The 26,588-nt window shown below is 46.2% G+C and overlaps 1 protein-coding gene across 3 annotated transcripts in view; it reads left to right on the top strand.

Annotated features, from left to right (window-relative positions):
* Positions 1 to 4,015: 4,015 nt before the first annotated feature.
* The window catches only part of LOC119398854 (uncharacterized), a 160,694-nt gene continuing 138,121 nt past the window's right edge, over positions 4,016 to 26,588 (top strand). For 2 of the 3 annotated variants that reach the window (XM_049417790.1, XM_049417789.1), the window contains exon 1: positions 4,081 to 4,099. In XM_049417790.1, the coding sequence (XP_049273747.1) occupies positions 4,096 to 4,099 (4 nt within the window). In that variant the 5' untranslated portion in view covers positions 4,081 to 4,095. Of the gene's footprint in view, positions 4,100 to 26,588 lie in introns of all 3 variants that reach the window. The other variant, XM_049417787.1, reaches the window with a different exon arrangement.

The following is a 26,588-nucleotide window of genomic DNA, read 5'->3' as shown; positions in this document are numbered from 1 at the left end:
TATGAATACGAGCGAAAAATCTCACGTGTGTGTGAACACTTTGCCAGTATGATAATAAAAGAAGGGGCATTTGACATTTTTTAAAACAATGAATACATAGGAAACTAATAAGCAGCAAAGAATAAGTCGGTGCTCAGAAGACAAGAAAAAAATAATGAGCCATTCCACTTTGTGAAGAAAGACGACCAGCGAAATTTTTAGCACACGACGCAGCTTTTACACAGAAGTGTCATGAAAGGAAGGTGGAGGAAGAATTTTATTGTGAATCGGCCAAATTATGAGGAGTTAGCTCCCTCTCCTGAGTGATGGCGTGAGCCCTTAGGCCTGACGGCATCTTCGGCTAGCTGAACTGCTTCGAAGTGCTCATCTGGATCACAGCTGGCAGCACAGTCACCGAATGCTCTCTTACCTTTAGATGTTTTCTCCTCTGCAGTGCTCGAGAGCAAGTCCCGATTATGGGATTGAGGTTCGCCCTTTCCTGGCAAAACTTGCATTTATCTGTGCATGAATACAGGTAATAATTATGATCTGCCACCTGTTTCAGGAAAGTGTTTGCTCGTAGCAGGCCCCTACTGCCTGTTGGGGAAACGGGGCTTCCCTAATCTGTGAAGGTTGGTTATCGCTCGCACAGCCGGTATCCATCCACCGCCAAGGGCCTGGTTAAGGCGGGAGAAAGAATTCTACCCAAACTTCAAACAAAGACATTGTTATGCCAAGCCATGTTACCATACCACATTTTTATGCCAAGCCATGTTACCATGTTGCCAGTGACCCCGAAGTCACTGGCAAGTGCAAGCACTGGCGGATTCAGCCAATGGCTACCACGTGCTCCGGGCCTGCCATCTGAACACAGCCATTCTTCATCTCCCCAACCCTACGCCAGAGGATTGGGAAGCGACGCTGCTTAGACCACGGGGCCCAAGAGGCCTTCGTTGCGCGGGCAAAATTAACGCTATCGTGCTATGACTTCCCGGACTGAGGATGTCACCTAGTATGTAGCCGTCTTCGGGGGCGCATACGCTGTTTTTTCAGGGATATAACTTTTGAACACCATGATCCTACGATGAAGTTTCTGTTTCTTAGCCACACGACATCTTCATGTGTTATTCAGCCTGAAGAAGCATTTTCAAGTATCATTCTAAAAGCATTCACATTCTGCGTGGTAAAGATATGGAACTTCTTGTTGCTGAGGGCGCACTTACTACAAGAAGTCTCACTAGCTGCTACATTGTTGCACCTAATGTATGAAATGGAGTATAGAGATGTCCCCAGTTATGAGGCATAGGTGGCGCGTTTTCTAAAACATCTTCATGTTTTCTCATTTCCTCCGCATTTAAAGGTATACATAACAAGTATCATGCCGTTTCAAAGCATATACAGCACCTCTAAGTGTCATGTAACCTTTAGAATGCAATTTATAGAAGCATTTTACCTCATTATTCAAGGGACCTTTGTAACGGATTGGAATCTCATTGATCAATGTGCCGCAACCTTTTTCACATGTGCGATCGCGGACAGAGGCAGTTTTGAATAGAGTAAGGCCTTAGTATTACGCAACTGCTTTGAAATGTCATAAGAAAGGTAAGGGCGTGCATGAAGGCAGCTTGAAATGTGACTTCAGCGACTGAGCAGCGGATATCCCATGCAAAAAACTCCCCTTGACATCTCAAAAGCATATCGTAGAAGAATGATTATCCACCATGGAAGCATACAATTACCCGTGCTGTAGTATCATTTATCACTACACTTATGTGAAGTAAACACGCTTCCAATATATGATTTCAGTGAACGGCAGAAAATCCGTACAGACGTAAGTATACGTACAAAAATGGCATAATGTTTATGATGGGTGAATGCCCGTACAAAAAAAACCTCTGAGTTTCTTTTATATCTAATTTTTGTTCAGCCAAATTGACACTATTTTTCCCTGCAAGGCTACGTGCATAGGTGTACTCTAACGCTTGATGACAGACAACATGAACGTGCCAAAGAGGCCGAAGAACAATTATGTATGGCGAGAAAATTATTTCTAGAAGTTACAATATAGCGCATGCGATTTTATTGTCGACTTGTCTTATTTCTTTTGTGGTAAAACTATGTGTCTCCTAAATTCCGAAAGCGGCACGTTTACCACAGAACCAGGCTCTCGTAACCGTTACGCAATAATCAATACAGCATGAACATTTCACCAAGTTGAAAAATTGTATGCGACGCCTGCTTCAGTGAAGGCACGCTGAGAGATGCCTGCGCTTGCTACGTGGCACAATTAATGACGTCTTGAGGAGGTCCTCGCGTTCAGCGAAAAGCAAGCGCAAACGTCCCTTTTCTGTGCGGCGCTACTTCCGATGCATGGCAGAATGAGTATTCGAATGCGATGCGGCTGGTGCTGTAGTTCAAGTCACGGCATAGTTACTCTTAGTTTTGTCGGTTTAACCCCTTTTTCACGCTCCGCGTGGTCACGGCGTGCGAGAACCATCCGTGTTTTGTCTGCAAGACATGCCCCTGAATCAATAGTTAATTTAACTAATTAGTGAACCTTTGTTCTTAAATCACAGTAACGAGGACTACCACGCGACTTTTGCCGTCTACACTTTAGATGTTTTGAGAGCAACAAAATGTCATTTCTTTTTGAATGGTCGATGTCGAGATACATTTAGTTTCACGCATTTTCTTATACCCATAGAAATCCAGGACAATGCCTCATTTTATCCTCTTTTTGAAGGCTGTATTAGCGGAACCTTTCATTTAGATATACAGTCTCGTAGGTCTTCTCAAGCCGCGTTCTAGTGCAGATGCTCAGAAATATCAAACATCGGCCCTTCAGCCATACTCTGAACTTCGCCACAACTCGCTAGCGCAAACGGCAAAATTAAACGTGACATTTTAATGGATTGACCGAAGTTCAACAACCTTTTCTAGCAAAGCCGACAGGGAACGCTCATCTAATAAAATAGGCTATTACGACTCAAATACAGACTCCATTAGGTCCTAAAGTCTCCGCTGTATATTGCAGCATATTGGTCGGGATTTAAAGGCGGCACTAACGGAGCAGGGAAGCTGCGACTAAGTGCCGTAAAACCGCAGCTCATTGAAGAAAGTACGTTCTCTAAGCTGCTAATTACACATTGTTGAGATTTTCTAAACCTATTGAAATGTCACATTCCTGCTGTCCTTCATAGTACACTGCGGTGAAGTTCGGTGAGTGATTACAGGGCAGTTTTAAAATCGTCATTATATGCCGCTGAACGGGGCATGCAAAGACCTGCCAGACTGTATATGATACAAAATTTACCATGTAAAATTTATTTAAGAGGTTCACAAATATGGGAACACATGCCTCTTTATGAGAAGCTATTCTGTTTACAATGTAAAGCTGTCGCTGACCTTATGAGGGCATGAACTTAGCGGAGAGCGTAAAGATTAAAAGACAGTACATGAGCCATGTAGTGAACTCGGGCGTCAGAAACAATGCAAATCATGTTTTTTTTTTTGCATGAGTATATGCAAACGGGTTCTTGAACTGCGCATGCACGCGTTCCTTCCAAACACGACAGTCGGCGGAGTACTGACGAGCTCATGGGGTTGCATAATACAGACAGAACGCTCTCGCGCGCGAACATTGCTTTACATTGTGCCTTGGCGTCCTTTAAAAGCGTACACCAAGAGGTGTGACTGAGAGATTGCAGCAAGATGATTTTATGGCTCTGATTTCGAACATTTTCGGCACTGAGAGCTTGCAGCCAATGCTAGCAGATAAGCGGTATAGTCGCGTAAAACAAAAACGGTCGAAGTAATTTGCTTTGACATCGAACAGACCGTCCTAATTGTTTCGTGAGGGCAGGGACGGACGTGTTTAACAATGGCTAGGGCAAATCAAGATGTCACTCGCATCCGCGGACTTCATTCAGCTTGCCCTTTCATTTCTGACGTACTTCGATGGGCACAGATACCGGCGGGTGCATAGCTGACAGCACAGTATTTATTCTCGTATCGACTATGAAAACGCACATACTTGTAAAATGTGTAGCGGCAAAAGCGTGTTTTAACGAGGTCAACCTGTGAGTTGCTACAAGGCATTCAGTATACCAGTGGACGATGGGTGAGGGGCACCTTGTATGTGCATTTGTTATAGAGAGAGGTGCGGCTACACATAAAGGCGCGTACTGATTACAAGGTGGAATAGCGGGCTATAGCTATACAAAAGACAATTGACTTTAGCCACGCGCTATCAAAACTAGAAGTATTATGGTGACAGAATAGTATACAGAAGGAACAAAAAATTCGGCAGATCCCATTCGTTGTGGGAATCGGTTTCATGCGAAGCAGTCAGCGAGTACTTCTATGCTGCATTTTATGGCTTTGAGCCAAGTGTTATGAGGTGGATCGACGTGTTTTTGTAAGTGTAGTAGCTTTGTGCACATCGTGGGCTTATCAGTCACGTCGACAACACTGGCGTTCAAAGGGCGACTTATGGTGCGACGCAACGTCAGTCCTCACGTTAGGGTACATACACAAGTGTTACCTAAACTGAGTGCACTTCATGGTGCAATCATATGCATATCATCGTTATTTTCGTTATTGTATTCTTCCAGGGTCGAGCAATGCTTCAATATAGCTTGCTGAATCATCGGATTATAAATGTAATCTGTATTAGACTGCTATAAAAGCGGATCCAACACTGACCCACAGACGTTAACCTCATATGACGCCTGTATCGTAGAAGTACATATGTGGTGTTTATTGCTTTCTTGTAAAATTTCATAGCCAGCACCAGAAGCACAATTGACGTTGCACCGACATTACGCCTGCATTGGCTGTTTTCCAAACCAGTTTATAGACCTGGCGTGGCTCCGTGGTGGTATACATGAATGCCACGCAGAATGCTTCGGTTCAATTCCTGCTGGGATCCTAATGTCCATTATTTACATTCGCCGTGTCAACGCTGCCGATGTCGGTTTTGCTTAACGCTCTCGCATTTAAATTACCAATGTCTGTTCTCGCCGCTCCTGCGTAGATGTAAACTGTCATTCACCTGTGGCGCATACCCGTTAACCACGGGTCGCGGAGTACGGGTATGGGCCCATACCCGTGCACCGCGGCCCGTGGTTAACGGGTATGTGCCACACGTGTCTGGACGAAAGGGTTTGACGACGTCCGCGACAGGAGTTTCACATTATTATTGTCATGACCCGACAGTCATATTCGTCAAATCATCTGACCCTTCCATGCGAATTTTGGTCTACACGAAGTTAAGGAGGCGGCCATGAGAGCACTCAGACGTAGGCGGCTAGATAAACCAACGTTACTCTAGAGCATGGGTTCTGAAACTGAGTACCACGGAACCCCAGGGGTTCCGTGAAGGACATCTCAGGGTTCCGCGAGCGGCCAGAACGAATGCAAGACACTCCCGTTTTACCTCCCCCCATAACAACTAATTTATTTATTTTCCCAAAGCAAATTTGCATTTCATTTTGCGTTTAACGAAGCTCTCGCACGCCGCATCGAGCGAGAGACCCACGTGGTAGTAGCACTAAATACTCTTCAGCGTTCAAACAGTTCAAACGACATGAACGCGTAAGAGGCGTCGTTTCGTGCCGGCTGTGGGCTACACGAGCACTTAGGCTTAACTTTACGACCAGTGTATCGGACGACGGCCGCTTCCCTGTCCGATTGTCACGCCTACTTTTTGTTTTGCGAAAAATAAAACAAGCCTCTGTACGTCCGGCTGTTCGCTTGCGAGAACACATTGCTTACGCTGCGCGGTGCCTGAAGCATGCAGTGTATAGTCGGCGGACGCTTTATGCGACTAGCGGAGCGGCGCGGGGGTGGAATCGCAAGTCTGTGTATTATCTGGAGTTCTACTTCAACGGCGATTGCCTTCGATATTAAAGAAAAGAGAACAGGCCAACGTGTCGGTAGGTGTTATCATGTTCCCCTCCCCCCGCTTTCGTTTGTCTTCATGCCCAAGAAAAAGTTAGGAAAAAAGCAGTTGGGGTTCCATAAGGACAAAATGATTGAGAACCCCTGCTCTATAGAGTACGACGCAGAAAGTTAAGCGGTAAATTTATAGACCTTTTAGAAAATTATGTTTGAGTGAATAGCCATGCCTTTAGCACGCATACAAAAGTTTATTTATATACTACTTCACGGGTCTCAAAGCTACACCAAGCATTAAGAGTTTGCGAATTCCGACGTTTGTTGATGCATATAAGCCTTTTTAATGAAACGCGAAGAAGTGAAAGAAAGCAGGCAATGTGGCAGGGAGGAGGCCGGACATGAACTGATTTTATGCCCGAAAAAAATTGCGGAGCCGCAACATTCATATAAGGAGAAGCTGTACTCACATTTTGCTGTAGGCGCCTGCCCGCCCGTTTACCCTGAGTGGGCGGTTGCAGACGGTGACGTCCTTTCTCGTATTCGTGGTCTTTCTACGCATTCCCTGCTTTGCAGGGAATGTCGGTGCCTCATCGCTTAGTAACATATCTTTTTTTCCAGCGTGAACGCCTTGCGTCATGTGGACGTCTCGCCTTCTCCGGTTTCTCGCAGTGCTTTGCGTCATACGACAGCAGTTCCACCACACAACGCCACGGCAAGCGCCGCCGCCTGAGCGCGCTCCGCCAGCGGCGCCGTCTTCAGTTTTTTGTCTATATATTTCGTCGACATACGAAGTCTACAGAAGAGCCATTTGGCCAACAATACTGCGGCAATTCGAGACGCGTAGCACCTATGTTTGTTCTTAAGCGAAGGTCCTGTGAGTTAGAGTTTGCTGTGGCGGCGGCGGCATAGGTCGCGAAAAAACTAGCGTCGGCGAGCGTACGGAAAGCCGGTGTACAAAAATGAGGCCTTCGAAGGTGCACGCGCACCGGCCACATGCGTGTTTGTATGCGCCGTTTTCTAATAAGCGATGGTCTCTCGTATTGATGTATTGACGGCAATGGTAGCACTGGTCTTGTAAACTCTAGAGGCATATCAATTTACAATTTGTTGACTCTGCTTGAATTTTACTTGAGCACCACATTTCTTTCAATGACACGATCTACGTACAGCGCAAATGCATTTCCATTGGGTCATGTGTACTCCTGTCCTATGCAAGATCTTTCTTTCATGTATTGGCCAGGCACTTGCTAGAAACATCGACTCGAATCTTTGTCCCAGAGTTTTTAGATATCTTGACAATTTTCTTGCATTTCTAAACACTTCTAACACTTTGACCACTTGTGACTATGTAAACCATGTTTGATCAGTGTATAGACAGCACGGCAAACGCTTCACGTTTACGCATGAGCTACTTCAAGATAATAATTTGCACTTTACAGACAATAAGCAGTTACTCAACACTGCACATTCGTGCTGGATGTACAGCCCCAGCAGCCGTAAGGACCTCATGCCTTATGAAATTGCTCGCTCGAAAACCATGAAAAGAGCAATTGCGACAGCGTGTCTCCAGTCTGCGTAATCGAAGTGCCAGCGCACCATGGACGAGTTTCCCGGTACAGATTTCAAGGCTGGCTGCGGCTGGCTTCTCTTCGTCGGTCTTGACCAGAGTGTCGGAATATTTGCTTCGGAAGTTGCAGGGTTGCAGCAGAAATCCCGAAACCATGCAGGCAAAATAAAAAAGACCACTGGTTCTGCCTTACGTGCACAAGACCGCCCACAGTTTGAAAAAAAAAAAGGTGTTGCAAACAGGAATGATGTTGTTGTTGTTTTCTCGGCATCCAACAAGCTGTCCGAGCTTTGTGCCTGCATTTCTTTGCAGAAAGCCAAGCTTTCATGCGACAAGAAGCACGCCCGGTCAGTTTTGCGTTGCATGACGGACGTTCTTTATGAAATTCTGTTGAGCTGTGGCAAGTCGTACATAGGCCAAGCCGGCCGCTGCGTTATTGCTCGCCTTCAGTGGCATATACAATCGATTAAGAATGGTGTGGGTTCACACCTGCCGTGCCATTGTGCTTCGCGCGGATGTGCAGCGCTGCTCGGGGAAACGCGTATGATAGGAAGAAGCAGAGAAACGTTAGCACGTGAAGTACTTGAGGCGTGTCACACACAGAAGGGGAATGGACGCATCAGTGCCTCTTTGATCTCTTGCGAATGCCTACATTTAGGTTGAGCTGTGCGATTTTATTTTCCTGTGCGATATTTTGCATGCTCTGCGCTCTCTCTTTCTTCGCATACCTAGAAATATATATATATATTTGGCTGATGTGCGGAAAATAAACTAGTTGAAAGTCTGGCACCCTATCCTGTCTTGTAGAAGATTGCGCGCGGCACTGACTGAAAGACGAAGAAGAGGAGTAGTGGAACAGAGGCTGAATATGTTTGGACTGTTCTTTCGTACGCCATGTTGGGACGGTATTCCGCAGTGCGCCAATAAAGGCTGCAGAGGAGATTTCCCACATCGTTCTTGGTGCCGAAACCCGGGATCGAACCGGGCACCTTTTCCCGGAGAACGTTAGGGAAAGGTAGCTTCAACTTTGAGCAAGTGAGCACAGTTTTAGCAGAAGCCGAGGCAGTGGTCAATTCTACACCATTAACATATGTTTCTGCTGATACCAAAGAACTTGAAGTTTTCACACCTGCTCATGCTCTAGCACTTGGACGTCTAACAGCCCTTCCTCACCATGAAGTTCACCATGGACTGTTTTTCGTACGCCATGTTGGGGCGGTATCGCGCAGTGCGCAATAAAGGCTGCGTATATAACGCTCGCCGTTAGCTACGTGGAGGATCTGCGTTTCGTGGCGTAGTGGATAGCGCCACTCGCTGCGGAGCAAGAGGTCCCTCGTTCGATTCCGCGCTTCGGAAGCATTCTTCTGAATTATTTTTCTTTGGGTCTTTTAGATATATATACATACTTATACATATACGGTGCATGACGGCGGCGACGGCGACGGCAAAATCCAGCCGAGACTGTCCATATAATTGCTATCGCAATAAAATAATTCAGAAAAATGCGTCCGAAGCGCGGAATCGAACCAGGGACCTCTTCCTCCGCAGCGAGTAGCGCTAGCCACTACGCCACGAAACGCAGATCCTCCACGTAGGAAACGGCGAGCGTTATATACACACCCTTTACCGCTGGACGGACTCAGAGACGGCTGCGCTTATAAGCATTTCTTCATTACCAGCGAGATGGCGTTAGGAGCGCGACAGGCGTAGGGTGCCTTGATGTCCGCGCACTCTAGACAGGCGCATTTAAAAGTCGTCGGCGAGCTCGCTCGCTTCTTCTTATACTTGCGCAGGGAGAACCTTGCCCTTCCGCTGTCTGCTCGCGCGGTTTTCTCGTGCTGAGGGGAAGAGGGTTGTTTCACGCTTTCACCGTGGTGTCCGCGCTCATGTTACGGAGCGTACGAAAGCCACTCGCGCTCAAGGGACGCCGCTAAACGAACAAACAGAAGATGAGCGCGAACTATCAAGTGTCACAGCTCGACACTTGAAGCACGCTAGTTTCCTTTGCTGCTGGGGCCGCCTTTGCAACAGGAGCGCTGTTCAAACTGAGAGTATCCATTGGCGAGCCTCACTTCGTATAGCATTAATTTCTTGCTATCGCATTCATTGCTTCGCCCTTGCGGTGAAACTGTGACTTTTTTTTCTTTGGGGCTTTCATATATATATATACATACTTATACATATACGGTGCATGACGGCGGCGACGGCGACGGCAAAATCCAGCCGAGACTGTCCATATAATTGCTATCGCAATAATAATGCCACGCAGTATGTACGCGGTTATCACCTAGTAGCTCAAATAAAAGCTGAGCTACATGAGATTTTTGGAGTGCCACTTAGGACTGGAAAAGAGGCTCGGGCAACATCTGCCAAAACGAGTCGAAGACGCGTCAAACAGAAGTTTATTTCAGATATAACATGCACTCGTGGTACCGATACTGCCGCATGTCTCAAGTTAGGACAAAACGCAAGCTGGTCAACGCGTGTGTGCGACGTAGTACATCCTCGAGTTCTTCTGGGGACACGATCACTTTCGCGAGATTTTCGTGTAGTGTTGTGCAGCGACTGTTACATGTACTAAGCAGACGTGAGCTGGTTAAGCCGTTAGAAGCGCGGCAGCTCACCTTGCATCGCTTTCGTGGCGCCGTGCGCCAGCTGACTGTTTTGTTCGCGGACGGGGCGAGCTGCGCATGATCTTGCGAACGTACGTGATCGCATCCCAAATGCGTATGCTCGAGCATATCACTTCAGTTCTTCAGCAAACCTAGCCACATATTTTCAAGCGGGCAATGCAGAAAAAACCAACGCGCACGCGGCGCAAAGTTTTGTTTGCTACCACGGCGGTAGCGCTTGCTTACGTTTACGCTGGCTCTCCCAGCGTTCGATTTTGCAATCTTCGGGCAGCTTCGGGTTGTCTCGGGCTTCCCACACACGTGACCAAGACGCTATTTCCTGTCCCGACCGGAACTAGCTAGCTGACCCTCTGGCTAGCTCTGGCTGCCAGCGAGCTGCCAGAAGTCCGAAAATCGAAGATCCCCATTACCTCGCGTTTGACGTCCCAAAACCACGATATGTTTATGAGAGACGCCGTAGTGGAGGGCTCCGGAAATTTCGACCACCTAGGTTTCTTTAACGTGCACGTAAATCTAAGTACATGGGCCTCGAACATTTTCGCTTCCATCGAAAATGCAGCCGCCGCGGCCGGGATTCTATCCCGCGACCTTCGGGTCAGCAGTCCAGCGCCGTAATCACTAATGGCGGGGCACTATTGCGAATTCTCAACGAAACGCTTAGACATAAAAAAGGCGGGTGTCATACGTGGGAGCATATTTCTCCCGCCGTATCCTGTACAGCCACACAGCCTGTCACTTGGCGTCTTTTTTTTTCCCCGCTCGGAGTGTCATTGCATGCTTTGCCCTATTCTATGCCGCTTGCTGCATACAAAAGCGCGGCACCCAGGCCTTCTTCAATATCTTGATAGGCTTGTTATCTATCAAGTGTTGAAACAATACAGTAAAGTTCGTGTAAACTTTTCTCAAGCTATAAAAATAATCGCCCTCCAAAGCACTATGCGTCGGCGCCCGGCAGAAGCAATTCAAGCGAGTGAGCAGGACCATTTAGGGCGCGAAATTGCTGCGTAACCACGGAAACCGAATCACGAGTGAACGTGCGAGGGGGACGGCGCGGGAGGCACGCGGCGGCGAAGAGAAAACTAACGCGGTACTTTTCTAGTTGCAGTGACTTCAGTAACAACTAATCAGACAGGTGACGTCACTACGGCCGCTGGCGATAGCGGAAAGGCACACAGACAAGTGCGCGAGCTGCTCCTGTGTGTGACGTCCTCTGCGTAGTCCTCGGCGTCTTGGGTAGTTTCGCGTTTTCTTTGTTAGATATTTTAATTCGGGCCGTATTTGCTGAAGTTTGAAACATCAGCAGTGTAACGGCAGGGTCATATGAACATAGTACTGCCAATACGTTAACACGTTATAATAATATCGGCGGGGTTACGTCCTAAAACCACGACATGATTGTGAGAGACGCCGTAGTGGAGGGCTCCGAAAGTGTCTACCATTTAGTGTTCTTTAACGTGGACTGACACCGCACAGTACACGGGCCTGTAGCATTTCGCCATCATTGAAATCCGACCGTCGCGGCCAGGATCGAACCCTCGACCTTCGTGTCAGCAGCCGAGCACCATAACCACTGCTCCACAGCGCCGGGCTACCTTGACATGTTAAAAAAAATCACGCCATGTCCACGGAATGAATGATGATAAGTGGGCGAAGCTCGAGAGGGGGAGATCATCGGTAAAACCGTAACCCTCCCGTGAAAGTTCTCCCATTACATCATTAAGAAAGACGTGAGACTGTGTGCGTATATACAAATCAACATTTATTTTGTTCTTTTATTTTGTTCGTTTGTTCTTTCGTTTCTTCGTTTGTTCTTTCATTTCTTCATTGTTCGATGGATTGCGAGGTCTCTTCATTATGACGGCTTTATGGTCTGTGAAATGAAGTGAGAGCGGTTCTTGTACTGGTTGCGCGCGCTGCCGCCGCCTTCCGTGCCCTCCGTTCCGCAGCCTTGCATTCCATCTGACGACTCCAAGCTAAAGAGAAAGCGTGCCAAGAGGGAGCCTCATGGCGCGTTTGTTTGTTTGTTTGTTTGTTTGTTTGTTTGTTTGTTTGTTTGTTTGTTTGCCCTGAGGAGACTGGCACATACCCACGAGGGGGATTGGCCACACTGACAATTATATATGAAACTTCAAAAAGAAAAAAATAAGCACGAAACGCGATGTAAATAAAAAAGGAAAGAGTTAAGAAGTTAACAAAGCCACAGGATAGCGATTGAAAAAATATATATGTAATAATAAAAAAAGGAAAAAAAAGTTGGTTTCCGTGGTCGGTATCACTAGCAGCGTACTCTTCCTGTTGCTTGAATGAACTTGTGTAGCGCAGTTATAATAGCACTGCGGCTTGCCTCAAGCTGATTCGCTCCGAACGACAATAGGCTAGAAGTAGTAAATTGTAAGCCCAGCCTACCAGTCGGCATTTCCAGAAACATTCTACGGAGTGAGGCGAAACGGCGGCATGATAGAAAAAAGTGATCTATTGTTTCTGGTTCATTGCAAACTGCACATAGATTTGTTAAGGAAAAGCCAGATTTATGCAGGTAATAATTTAATCGGGGAACTCTACAGCGAAAACTTGTGAGAGTCACCTCGCATTGACGTGAAAGACATTTGGTGGTGTTCCATGGGAACTGTAAGTGCTGTATAAGAGTAGTTTGAATCTCTCTCCGGTAATGAAAGAAAAAAGGGGTACGACGTTTACCACTGGACCATCTAAAGACGCCGTGGCGAGTGCATCAGCTGCTTCATTTAGAGAGATTCCAACATGCCCGGGGACCCATACTAACCGAACCTCTGATATGGTACAGGGGACAAGGCTCGAAAATATTCGAAGAAGCCGTGATTGTTTTGTGGACGTTAAATGCTTACAAACCGATAAGGAATCTGTAATAATAATAACTTTCGATTTTTGAGAATTTAGTTTTCTAACAGCCAATGTGATTGCCATAAATTCGGCAAGAAATATTGGGGTGAAGTCAGGCAGTCTGAGTGCAAAAGACCAATTGAGCTGCTGGGAGAAAATGCCCACTCCGGCCTTCTGAAGATTTTGCGTGGCGTCCGTAGAAATTACAAAGTGAGCAGGAAATTGACCGAGGTGATCATGAAGCAGACCTTCTAGAATAGGCTTTGGAAACAATTTAGCATTTTTTGGGAAAATGTCGTCGAAAACTAAATTAAGCTTCAGCGAACACAGTTTTGGGCAAGCTAAGCACGGCAGAGAAACATGTAGGTCTGATAACAGCGACTCGACGAAAATTACTTGAGGCCTTCAATAACGTTGCCACGGATGCTTAAAGAATGAATCGGGAGACGTGATAAAAACTATCTGGGAACGGGATAGAGGTGCATCATAGAGCTTTAAAAACGTCTGCACGGTAAGCGGCTTAAATCTTGCATCAAGTGGAATGAATCGAGCTTCCAAATACAGCACGCTAATAGCAACACATCTCGGTAGTCCAAGACACAGACGTAGCGCTTGCCTTTCTAACCAAAAATAGAGGTCTTAATTTGTAAGCAGCAGATCCGGAAAAAAGGACGCAGCCGAATTCCAAAATGGGGCGCACATAAAGTTTATATATCATGAGCAAAGTCTCTCTGCGCATTCCTGATTTTTTATTACAAAAGCGGCGCAACAGCCCCATGGCGCGTTCTGCTTTACGCGTGTTTAATTCAATTTGCTGTTGCCAATTTAAATCGTGAACATAGACAATCCCCAAATATTTTAATGATGTTACTTGCGGGATCTGTTTGTTTCGATAATGAAGTGGAATAAAAACGGGATCTGCCAAAGGGAATACGAGTACTGCGCATTTATTAACGTTGAGCGAGAAAGCAAGTCCGTCAAGCCATGCCTCCAGTTCAGTCAAATAAGACTGCAAAATTTGGTATAAAGTATAGATATCATAGGATGACGAGAAAAAAGCGATATCATCGGCATAGACGTAAAGGTGAACATCTCGATTAACTGGGATAGATGACAATAAAATATTAAATAAGAGTGGGGAAAGAACCGATCCTTGCGGGACACCTCTCGTTTGCTTATGGGACCCAGACGTCACCCCCTCGTGACAACAAAAGAACTGTCTATCGGAGAGAAACTCCTTTACCCAGGATACGATGTAATTTGGCACGTCACAACTCACTAATCTAGAAATCAATATACCGTGTTCAACACTATCATAGGCTTTTGCGATATCTAATGTAATTAATGCAGAAATCTGTCCAGATACACCTGCAAGTCGAATGCGGCTTTCCAAATCAACATGGGCAGACCATATTGAGCATCCCTGTCGAAAACCTATTTGTCTTGAAGAAAGGATACTCTGACGAGAAATGAATTCGCTAAGCCGAATATGAATAATTTTTTCAATTATTTTAACTAAATTTGAAGTAAGCGAGATAGGCCGAATGTTATCCTGGACATATCCGAGGCTCTGATTTTTTCGTAGCAGCACAATTTTAGCAATTTTCCATGAACTCGGAATCCGTGTGCACTGTAAAGAGCAGTTAACTATGTTCAAAAGTTCATCTGGATATGAATTAAACATTAATTTAATCATAGAGTTTGTAATGCGGTCCGGTCCAGGAGCCGCTTCATTCACAGTTAATATGACATCCGCCAATTCTGCCATAGTGACTTTCTGAAAGTCCGACGTCGAACTTGCGAATATCATAGGTCTGAAACAGGTAGACGCAAACCGCGCTTCGAGTCCTTTCGCGATGTCTTCTAACATGTCAGATGCTTCTTTAGGGGATAGCACTACGGAATGAGAATATGACGATATCTGTGACGATTTCTTGTTGCGTAAAAACCTGTACAGTGCAGATCTTTTATCCGGTTTTCATAAATAACAATGCAAATCAGCTTTGTGGTTATCTTTAGCTACTGCTACTGTTCGTTTAAATATTGCAGCGTAGAATTTATAGTCAATTCAATTTTTCGGGCTATGGTTATGACGTAGACGCTTCCATGCAGCTTTCCGGCGCCTGTAATCAATCGTACATGCATCATTCCACCAAGTAGAGTTTGACGGTGTACTCCCAGACCTAACGGAAAACTCTGCCGGTTGAACAGCAACGCCTTATAGATGCTACTACTGAGTCAGCTCTTTGTTGCTCATTACATGCTGTCAGTGACAAGATCGCAGAATTTAAAGCAGCTTTATAGATTTTATAGTTGATAAACCGTCGCTGCCGCATAACAGGAGCCTGACGCGATAGCATGACTTCGAAGGTGATCGGAATATGGTCGCTACTTGTCCAATTGTCAAATGTTTCCCAAGAAGAGATGACAAGTTGGCCAGACGAAAAATTCAGGTCTAATGTCGATGAGCATTGGCCACGTAAAAAGGTAGTTTGACCTGAATTATGGCAACGAAAATTATTATCCTGCAGCCAATTCCACAATCTTTTCCCACAACCGTCCGTTTTTAACCCCCAAGAAATGTGGTGTGAGTTGAAATCTCCTGGCAATAGAATCTCATTTGAACTGGAATTCCTGATGACACAATCTGGGTGATCTGTACTTCTTACTCCATTCGGAAAGTACGCTTTGACCAGTGTAAATCTAGATACAGGTAACAAACAATCCACCCCTAATAGTTCGCAGCCAGAACAAATATGTTCGAAAGATGCGGTGACATTGTGATACATTTTTACTGAGACTAGGGCCAATAATCCACCTCCTCTACCTGGTCGATCTAACGGCAGTGTACGAAAATTATTAATGGTAAATTTTTTTGTTTACTGAAAGAAAAGATTCTTGAAGTAAGATAATATCAGGAATTGTTTTGTGTATGAGGTAAACAAGATCAGTGTAACCAGAAGATACAGAACGGCAGTTCCACTGAAGAACTTTTACAGACGCTATGATGTACTTAAAATAGTTGACTCCACGGCAGAACGCAATGCGTCCTGCTCGTTGCTGTCAGTGGTAGTACCTTTTTTTGGTTTTGACCGGGAAGAATGGATCGGAGATAATGGGAAATTCCGTCGCTTATTAGAGATATTTCCGAGCCTCATCTCACCAAAAGATCCACTGGGTCCCGCAGTGACAGGCAACTCAGAGCTGACAAGCTGCTCCGGAGTAGCATCTGTTTGATTCTGAGGGTTTAATTCATTCCCGTGGTGTTCAGACTCACTATTAGAAGTGACAGTGGGAACAGGGTAGGAGTGAACAGGGCTGTTTAACTTAGCGGCTAGCATCTCAGTCAGCCCTTCAGCAAATGTGTTAAAGAGCCGTCCCATAGCTATTGGGATGACTTTTTCAATCGCTGCAGCAACTGCAGATGAGACTGTCGCTTCTAGGGACCCGCACTGACGAGATGTGACCGCGGCATACCCTACATCACGCTCTTTAACCAAGGATGTAGCCTCTGCCCGGGAACGTCGTTTCTCTACAATCTCAAGGATCTGCGTCTCACGGTAACGGGCGGGACAGTTAGGGTCCGTGTCTGTGTAAGAGCCATCACATAAACAACACTTCAGATCTTCAACCTCACAGTCCACTGCGGAATGTGACCCACCGCATTTAAGACATCTTACTGAGGACCTGCAAGCATTAGCGCTATGGCCAAATCGCCAGCAGTTACGGTACTGCAGTGGCCGAGGTGTCAACGCCTCTACACGGAATAAGTAGGGCCAGGCCTTCGGTTCAGAGGGGCGTGTTAGACCGGCAAAAGAGACGATTACGCTTTCAGTTGGTACTCGCGTATCACCTACAGGCCTGTTGCATCTGTACACTGACACGACTCCAGCAGGAGAGACCATCTTTAAGAAGGCTTCGGGAGTAATATTGGTCGGAACACCACGAACAATGCCCTTCACGCAAGCGAGGTGAGGTGGTACAAAAGCGCGAACTGCAATGTGCGCGAATCTCGTGCAGGCAAGCAAGTCAGTCAAGCATTCAACATTTGATGACTTACATAATATGCCAGTCTTGCCGAAGCGCCTCACCTCCGAGATGTCACGAAAATGTCCTGTGATACTGCGCAGCTCTTCTTGGAAAATTTCCGATTCGCTCAACCGAATGGCTCCTCCATCGGTAGGCACAAGCGCGACAGGCAAACTGCTTACTCCGTTCCGGAGAAAACACTCCAGTGCTACCGACTCAGTAGGGCGGCTTGCCGACCAGGGCGAACCCTGGCCGGGTCCGGAGACCGGCATTGACGGCTCCTGAAACAACGGCAGAAAAAAAACTGAAGCAGTAAAAAGAACTAGGAACGCTAAAATGGGGGGGGGGGGGGGGGGTGGCCAAGCCCCTCTCACAAGACAGCACTAGTCCCTTCGGGCGTCCGCTTGCAGCCCCTGGCATGGCGCGTTACTTCTGAAACGTCGTCTTCTTCTTCTACTGCATGCCAGAACGCGCGCTTCTCACGAGCTAAAGGTGGCCCCAACTAGGTGGTTACAAACCGGTCACAGAGGAAGGACAGACCCACGGCTTTAGGAGCTTCGCCCCTAAAAGAAAAGCCAATGTTGCCCTTTTAACGGACGAAGATGAACTGTAGAATGAAAAAGAAGTATGGCAGATCCCACGTACCGCGGGAATTGATGCTACGCGAAGCATGCGGCGGGAAGGTGACTGTGGCGTAATTTTTTATATTGAGCGAAACGTTACGAAGAGACGCTACAGACATGCGAAAATGTTGAAGAGTCGGTCATGTGTTACATATAACCAGTTGTTTACAGTTATGTAACGATGCCAACAGCGAGTATTTCTATGCTGTATTTCATTGCTCTGAGCCAAGCGTTACGAGGCGGATCTACGTGTTTTTTGGAGGTGCACTAGCTGTGTGCACCTCGTGACCTTACCAGGCACGTCGACAACACTGGCGTTTAAAGGGTAACTTATGGCGCGACGTACCGTCATCCCTGACGTTAGAGTACATACATCAGTATTATCGAAACTAAGTGCACTTTATGCGGCAGTCATGTCAATATCATACGTAATATTCGTTAATGTGTTCCTCCGGGGTCGAGCCATGCTTCAATATAGCTTGCTGAATCATAGGAGTGCAAATGTAATGTCTGTTAGACTGCTATAAAAGCGGAGCCAACACCGGAACCACAGACGTTGATCTGATATGGCGGCTGTATCGTAGTTGTACATATGTAGTGTTTATTGCTTTCTTCTAAAATTAGATAACCGCACCACAACCACAATTGACGTTCCACCGACATTACTCCTGCATACGCTGTTTTTCCAAAGAAGTTTATGGATCAGGAGTGGCTCTGCGGTAGAATGCCTGATTGCCACGCAGAATGCTTGGGTTCGATTCCCGCTGCGATCCGAGTTCTTAATCTTTCCATTCGTCGTGTGAACACTGCCGATGTCGGTTTTTCTTAACGCTCTCGCATTGTCTGTTCAAGCCGTTCCTGGGTAGATATAAACTGTTAATGATGTATCTTGTGTTTTGAGATATGTCAAACACAAACGGAGAAATTTGGTAATATTGTTCGGAGGACGCAACTTTGCTGTAATTTTCATAACAAAACTTCCTTCAGCAGGGATGTCACACTGGCTACATTTGTCTTCGAACCTTAATTAATATCAGTTGTCTAACAACATTTGGCATGCTCGCCACATGAATTCGTTTTACAGTGTGTGCATGAATATTATGGCATATGAGGTCTGGCGATGAATGCATTCGAAGAATGCATGTAAATATGAGTTCCGTTCTCCTCTGCTGTAAGGAAGGTTAGCTACTTTTAGAACAAAATCTAGGAATGAGCGAAATCTTCTAGTTCCCGGTCATTAAGGATAGTCTTTTATTATGCACATGCGGGAAGTATCGATCGCGCGATGGCGGCACGAGAGGGCTGCGGGAAAACGCAAGGAGTCTGCGAATCGGCTGTTAGAATTGCGTCTACGATTCTCTGGCAGGCTTTCGCTGGTTGGGGGATGCGGATCGCTAATGTGTGAACGTCTGTGGTGGCGGTAGACGTACATGTTGGAGCAGTCGCCCAAACCGAGGAAGACAATAAATAATTTCGCACCTTTGTTCAAAATTTTGTGCCACATCGGTGCTCAGGAGCATCGCTTGTCATCCGCCGTCACTGAGGGGGATGGATTTTCATTTTTAACAGCGAAGCCGTTCTAGCTCGGCGTAATGCGTCCTGACCCAAAATGATCATCAACATGAAACGGCACTGCGCTCTCTTCGTTCTCTTCGTCCCCTTCTTCATCTTCTGCTTCGCTCGCAGAACACGTGCGTCAATTTATCCAGCGTATAGCAAGGGGGCAGCGCAAAGCGAAGGAGAGATGTGAGGGTGAGGAGGAGGGCGAAGAAAGAAAGAAAAAGAGATACAGAAAGAAAGATAGATATAAAGAAAGTGACAACCTTGGCCAAAAAAAATTCCTCATAAGGCGGCGCGTTTGGAACCCGCGTACCCACGATCCGAAATCGAGCGTCTTATTCACTCGGCTATCAAGGCACGCTGACAGAACGCAGGCATAGCCTTGTATAGCAGCGAATAGCAAGAGGGTAGAAAACAGAAGTGAGGGTGAGGAGGAGAGAAAGGAGGAGTGTATAGAGCAAATCATAGCATATAAAGAATGAGAAAAAACGCCAGGCCTGCGCGGAAAGCGCAGCACAGTCACAGCGAAAGCTGGAAGAGCGGCATTTCTAGAGCCCGTTGTAAACTCTCTTGGGGCTACTAACAAAATTACACTAGCAAGGTACCCACTACGCCATGTATCACAATATTTGTGAAGTTGGGAAGCACCGACAACGCCATTATTCGTTATTGCGTGGAGAAGCGAGGTTTCAGCTACACATATGTAAGGCATTATCTGCACTTTGTTTACGTGACGACTGACGAGGATGAAGAATTGTGGCTCAGCCCTTTGTAATGGGTTGGAAGCTTTAAACGGCTCACCAGTTACGTAATTCGCTTTGTGTAACGCCCGGTCGCTATTTCACTCTCCCACCAGGCAATATAACATAAGTTGACGTGAGAAAGAGAGACAGAGAGAGGGGGAAAACTTTATTGAGACCCTGAGGAAATGGATGAGTGGGCTTATGGGCTTCCTTGGCAACCAATGCAAGTGCACTTGCGAGGAACCGACTACACTATAAATCATATTAATTTCTGTGAAGTAGGGAAGCAGCCACTATGGCATTTTTCGTCATTCAACGGAGAGCCGTGTTACCCGCTAAAGACATGTAAGGTATTATGCGCACTTTGTTGGTGTTGTGCCTGACGACGATGAAGAATCATTGCAGAGCCCCTTGGAATGGGTTGGAAGCATCCAACAGCCCACTCGTTGCGCAATTCGCGTGACTCCTGGTTACAGAATTCGCGTTGTGTGGTGCGTGGTTGTTATTTCACTCTTCTACCACACTAATAACATATGTTAATGTGCTTCCTTCCGGACATGAAGCCTGTATAGCGTCTATTTGCAAGGCAGTTCCAAGCACCGGCATGATTCCAATTCGATAGTGCCGTCTGTTAGTCATTGTGTCGCGATAAGACTATGATCAACATATTAGTTCTTTGTCTGTATTGAATTGCGTTCAAGTGCCATGTCTGTGTTGAATAAATGCCATGTAAGAAAAAAAAAACCGGCATGGCTATGAGGTACCACACTGGGCTCCCACGCAGAGGGCCCTAGGTTCGAATCCCGTTCCATCCTGGAAATTTTTTTCTTATTTCGTTTTTTTTTTCTTATTTCGAGCGATAGTGGTTACGGACACCGGCGGCGGCGGCGGACAACTACGGCGCCAAAAACGGCGGTTTAAATGATCTCATAACAGCTTTCGCTGTAAAAGAGAAATACAGAGAAAGAAAGGCAGAAGAAAGAAAGAATGAGAGAGAGGAAAAAGATAGAAAGAAAGAGGAAGCAAGCGAGGAATGCAGAGAGAGTGTGGAACAAAGATAGGAAAAAAAAGAGAAAGAAAGATAGAAAGAGAAAGTAATAGACAGAAAATGAAATAGAAAGAAATAGAAGTAAACAGAGACAAAAAAAAGACAGGAAAAGCAGACAGAAGAGAGAAAACGAAAGAGAGTGAGAAAGAAAGAGAAAACTAAAGCGAAACAAAGAAGGCCGCCAAACTCTATATAGAAATGCAGAGAAAGATATACTTCCTGGACTTGTAGTCTATACGCTTGTTCATTTGGGGTCATTAAGTGTCATCTACCCACATTATGTTACACTCAGTTCTAGTCCATCTTACCGTCTGTATATATTAGCCAGACACGGTCAGTTATCTGGGCTGCCAGCAAATAAGAGAACGCCGCTACCACGAAAAATACAAGGTGCTAAAACCTACATCAGATTGCCCGAAGGGGGAAGCCATCCTCTTGTTCAAGCGAAGCTTTTGTTGACTGAATAGTGTGGCTGGTGAATGGTGGTGTTCCAAAAAACCCAAAAGTCGCATGCCCAGAAGGTGCGAACCAACGAGATTATAAATAAAACACGTAACATTGGCTATTTCAAACTATCCTATAATACCTACTGCAAGTATAGTTGCGAACTGCCCACTACGCAATAATTCTATTGGTGAAGTACCTACTTCGTGTTAACTACGCGTCTTTACTACGCGCAGCTGCGCAGCGGCACACTGTTGGTGCTATTGATGATTATGAAGACCAATGCCTGCGCGCTTTGTAATTGCTGGGCAGCTTTAAACCACTCACTCGTTGCGCAATTCACATTTTTGACGCTTGATGCGATTCTACGCTTCTGCCATGTAATACTACGCCCGTGAAGGCCCCCCCTCGCATTACATCACTTTCACATAGTGTTCTTTTTTTTAGCGGTTTTAAGCTCTAGAGTGGCTCTTTGGTAAAACATCTGCTTGCCGCGCAGACGGTCTGAGTTCGAGTCTCGCTCAAAATGAAGATTTTTATTATTCATTTATTTTGCATCTGCCTTGATTTTGCACTCCCGCGCAACCCTAATTTTTCGCTCACAACCAACGACACCGACACCGACACAGGAGTTCCTGCGAAACGAGAACTTTAACACTATCGCGTTAAAAACAAGCTGCCGTCCTCCATTTCCAATAGCTCTTCTGCCGTCGCAAGGAGGCCGCGTGTAGTGCGCACTCGCGCCGTGCACCACGCCTATCATGACACTGAGCACCGTCTATCAAAATAAGATTGTACATTTATGTGTCCGCGCGGCGGGAGTGGGTGTGCGTGTGCGTGTGTGCGCGCTTTTCATCGTGATGACCATCGTCCTGTCTCAGGACAATAAAATCTGTCTGTACCTTTGATCAAAACTATGTGTCCCATCTGCGCCATGTGCTACACAGCTTCCCTGGTCATCCACCTTCAGATTGTGGAAATGTTAATGAGTTTTTTGAGTTGAGGATGAACGTATGTTTTCACTTTCTTTTTAGTCGTAAGGCAGCTACGAATTCAGGATACGCATTCAACTATACAGAATACGAATGCCGGTGATGACGCATAGCTGAGAGTTGAATGACCATGTGGTGGGTTGTACCGGTGGGATGTACCGGTGGGTTATTCGGCGGTTCGCCCCGAAAAATCATTTGGGACCGACTGACGACCAGCACTTCGATGAGCGATTAAGGAGACACCATTACTTCATTCTAACACGGTAGTGTTAAGGAACCCGTGTTGCAGGTAAAGCGCAGGCGGTAGACTTGTCCTGTGAGCGAAAAATCCTAATGGATTCAAAAAATGTTATGGTAGCTTCGCGCTAGTGGCGCCAAAGCCTGAAGAAGCAGCGGAGCTGCGTGGCTGGCCTTCCTTTTATATCTTGATTTTTCTCTTTCTTCTTCGCTTTCTTTCTCTTTCTATCTGTTCCTTGCAAGGAAAAACTCGTGAAATCGAACTCAAAGGGGACTATAAAATTGTTCGAACTAAACGGAGCTCGAATTAGCGGGTGGATGCTAGAACATACATACATTGTGCCACACTGCGCGGGCAGAGTCCAAAGAAGCCACCTCTGGACTTGTTATCGCTAATTAGAGGCTCCTACACATTTATGGCAAGTGATTTCGTAAATTAGGTCCATGGAGCTACACAGCGAACAGAAATTAATTGATCATTCGGAGATGCGCCAGAAACAAACACCCACATGCACTCATGTGAGAAGTGAGCCTTAACGGCGAAATATATGGCGCTGTTTATGCTCCAAAACACGTTTATTTACATGGCTGAGATGACGCAATCAAAAGAAATGTAATCAGTAATTCGCATTTCTTTACGTTTATTCTGTCGCGACTCCGTGAGAATCGTTTACAGCCTGCCCAAGAGCTCCAGCACAACATCCAAATTCTCTTCTGCTGAGAAACGCTGCTGTTTCGTTCTTTTGCATCTCTAGTAAATTTGGTTTGGTTTGGTTTTACAACACATTGTGATCCCTCGGGGCCGGCTTCAGCGAGGAAGGATGAACACCAGGGGATCCCACATCGAATTAACCGTTGTGACGCCATCAAAATACACAGGGCTTTGCCGGGACAAGGCCGTCAGTTCGAATTAACCGAGTTCGAATTAACGAGATTTTACTATCTCTTTTTTTGTATTTCTTTCTTTCTATTTTTTCTTTCGCTATCTAGTTCTTTGTGTTTCTTAGTCTTTCTTTCTTTTAACACGAAAGTGTTTTATGCCGGGGTCCACCAAGATTTTCATGACGTATTTCCATCACGGAAAATACGTCAGCAAAATGAATGCCATCAGATGGCAAAGAAAAAAACTATAAGAAAAAGTTCCGTTGACGGGAATCGAACCCATGACCTCTCGGTCCGCGACGATGGCTGGCGGGCGTTTAGCCCACTGAACTACCACCAAACTATTTTTTCTTTCGTGGTATTTATTACAAATGTGTGTAAGTAGCATACTTAGCGATCAAAATACTCAAGGCGGCCTCTACCAGCGTACAAGCGCCAAACACATTACGCAGGCGACATGAACACGCCTTTTATCTTTCACACTTGCCTCTCACATTGTCCTTGGATGAGCGTCCCCTTTATAACGGGGTGGTGACATCTGTGCCACCAGGCTCGAAAAAAAAAATCACAGCATATCCACGGAGTGAATGATGATGAGTGGGCGAAGCTGCGGAGGTTCATCTGTAAACCGTGAATCTTCCGTGAATTCTGCCCAGTACATCATCACCGACGCGAGATCGGGCGCGTTTATACTAAAGGTTTGATGAGTTATTACGACTTGCAGCTCAATTTAATTTTACATGTACGCTGTGAATTTTCATTGTTTAGAAAACCATTGCTTTAGAAAACATCTGGCGTCTTTCGTTAAGCAGCTGGCGTCTTTTCGTTTTGCTTTAGAAACATCTGGCGTTCTTTCGTTTTGCTTTTAGAAAACATCTGGCGTCTTTCGTTGGTTTATTTCATCAATCAACGGCGTTCTGAACAAAATTTTTATTGTTTAATCACGCACAGGAGAAATCTCACCAGGCACTACCTTGGAGGTAAACAATGGCTGCTAATGGGAATGAGAGACAGAAGAAGTCGGCTTTTAGCTAACACTTACATTTCTACTTCTACTAACGTTTCCTACTGGAACATGCCAATGGCTGCTAATGGGAAATGAGAGACAGAAGAATTCGGCTTTTAGTTAATGCGCACGCTGCGAATTTTTTATTGTTCAACAACGCACAGGAAAAATCTCCCACCGGCACCACCTTGGAGGTCAAGATCTGGTACTAGCGTTACGACTGGTTACGCACTACTACGACTACGAGGGACGAACGAGTGCCGCCTTAAGGAGCTTCGCCCCTAAAATCTCCCACCGGCACCACCTTGGAGGTCAAGATCTGGTACTAGCGTTACGACTGGTTACGCACTACTACGACTACGAGGGACGAACGGGTGCCGCCTTAAAGGGCCCCTCACCAGGTTTGACAATTTTGAGCTAACGAGCGCAATGCATACACTGGGCGTTCCCGATCACGTCTGCCAAATTTTGCAACGCTACGCGCCACGGAAATGGGTCAAATTTCAAGGTGAACGCTGCTTGCCCTTCCTCTCGCGGGCGCGCGCTTTAGAGAATGAGGGGATGACGTACATGAGAAAATGGCCCTGCGTAGATGGTAGTGCTGTGGCGTCGCTCCTCTACGTAGACGACTGTGCTCTGACGTCGCCAACAGTAGCACGTGACACTGCGATAATTATTTGACACGACATGTGTAGTTTGTGTAATTTGTTGCTTGAATAGATTAATAAAACTTGAGAGAAATAATGAGGCACACAAAGGGAATGTGTGCGTCTTTTTCATCTTTTTTTTCGTGAATTGCAGCGAGATGCGGGGCTAGTGTGCCTCCCTTTCCCATGCGTTCGTGTCCCCGCGGTTAGCGCATCGAGCAGACGCCAGCCCTGGAAACGAAAGTAATGTTCTGGCGCGTTCGAGCACTCATTATGCTCATTTATTCTACCGCGTCCAAGTAAACGTTAATGCGGCACTGGCTCATGATGCCGCCACTCCGTGCCCGTACAAATGTCTCAACTTTCATGCCCGTCCCGCAGAAACAGGCAGTACACCACCAAGAACGCCGACAAAACGCCCATGGCCGCTACATAAAAAAAAAAGGTAGCGGCCGTGCAACGCCGCTCGCGTGCTCGGGCTGGCTCGTGCACGTCATGCGCACGTGACCATACATGCGCATGACGTGTTCATGCGCATGTGTAAAGTGAAGAGGGCAGGGAAGGGATTTGGCTTGCTAAGGCTACACGGGGCGAGTGGCAAGGGTTTGAAACTCGCCTCCTCGCATCGTGGTTTCGCGCCGCTACAAATTATTGTTTTTCTCACCTCGTAATGAACCGATTTGAAAAATTCTTGCGGCATACTGCTCTTCATTCGGCACACAACAACTTTCAGCGTCTAACTAAAATTTGCTATGGGGCCTGGTGAGGGGCCCTTTAAGGAGCTTCGCCCCTGAAAAAACACGCGCCGTTGCAACGACCCTCCCATTCGGCGCGTTTCCAATACAAGTTTAATTTCGTCAACGCTGTAACACACCATGAGGTGGCGGTCTTAGCGCAAGCCTCGCTTATAGCATCCATCCATATCGAAAAATAGCTCTCCGACGCTCGCATGGCTGTCTCTCCGCGTTCCCTGCTCGCCCTGTGAGAAGTAACGGCGAGGCTAGAGGGAAGACACGACGCGCGTAGCGTTTCTCTTCGCATTTCACGACGCTTTGAAGGAGTGCATATCGAGCATTACTTTATTATTTGCTTGTTGATGCCATCTTTGCGCGGGATTCGCCATATGCGGAGTCCACGTATATGTTAAGAACTTCAGTATAGTGTACTAGAATTGTTCTAGTACACTGTAAACTTCAGCTACCGCAAGGGTTAAATTATGATCGTGGGCGTTTCTCGTCGGTACGGAGATGTGCCACTAGGCGTCAACGTGAGTGCGATGCGTCCACAGCAAGCGGTGCTATATCTGCCAAACAGGAGCAGACATTGTACAAGCTCTCATATACCAATTCACTATAAACAAATAACTACTTGTGTGACGATACGTTTCACTTTCGTGTTATACCGATTCCTATGAAGGAGGGATAAGCCATCTTTTTCTATT

Source organism: Rhipicephalus sanguineus, chromosome 7 (genome assembly GCF_013339695.2).
Source record: "Rhipicephalus sanguineus isolate Rsan-2018 chromosome 7, BIME_Rsan_1.4, whole genome shotgun sequence".
In the NCBI taxonomy this organism is placed as follows: Eukaryota; Metazoa; Arthropoda; class Arachnida; order Ixodida; family Ixodidae; genus Rhipicephalus; species Rhipicephalus sanguineus.
This window is presented reverse-complemented; position numbering and strand designations above follow the sequence as displayed.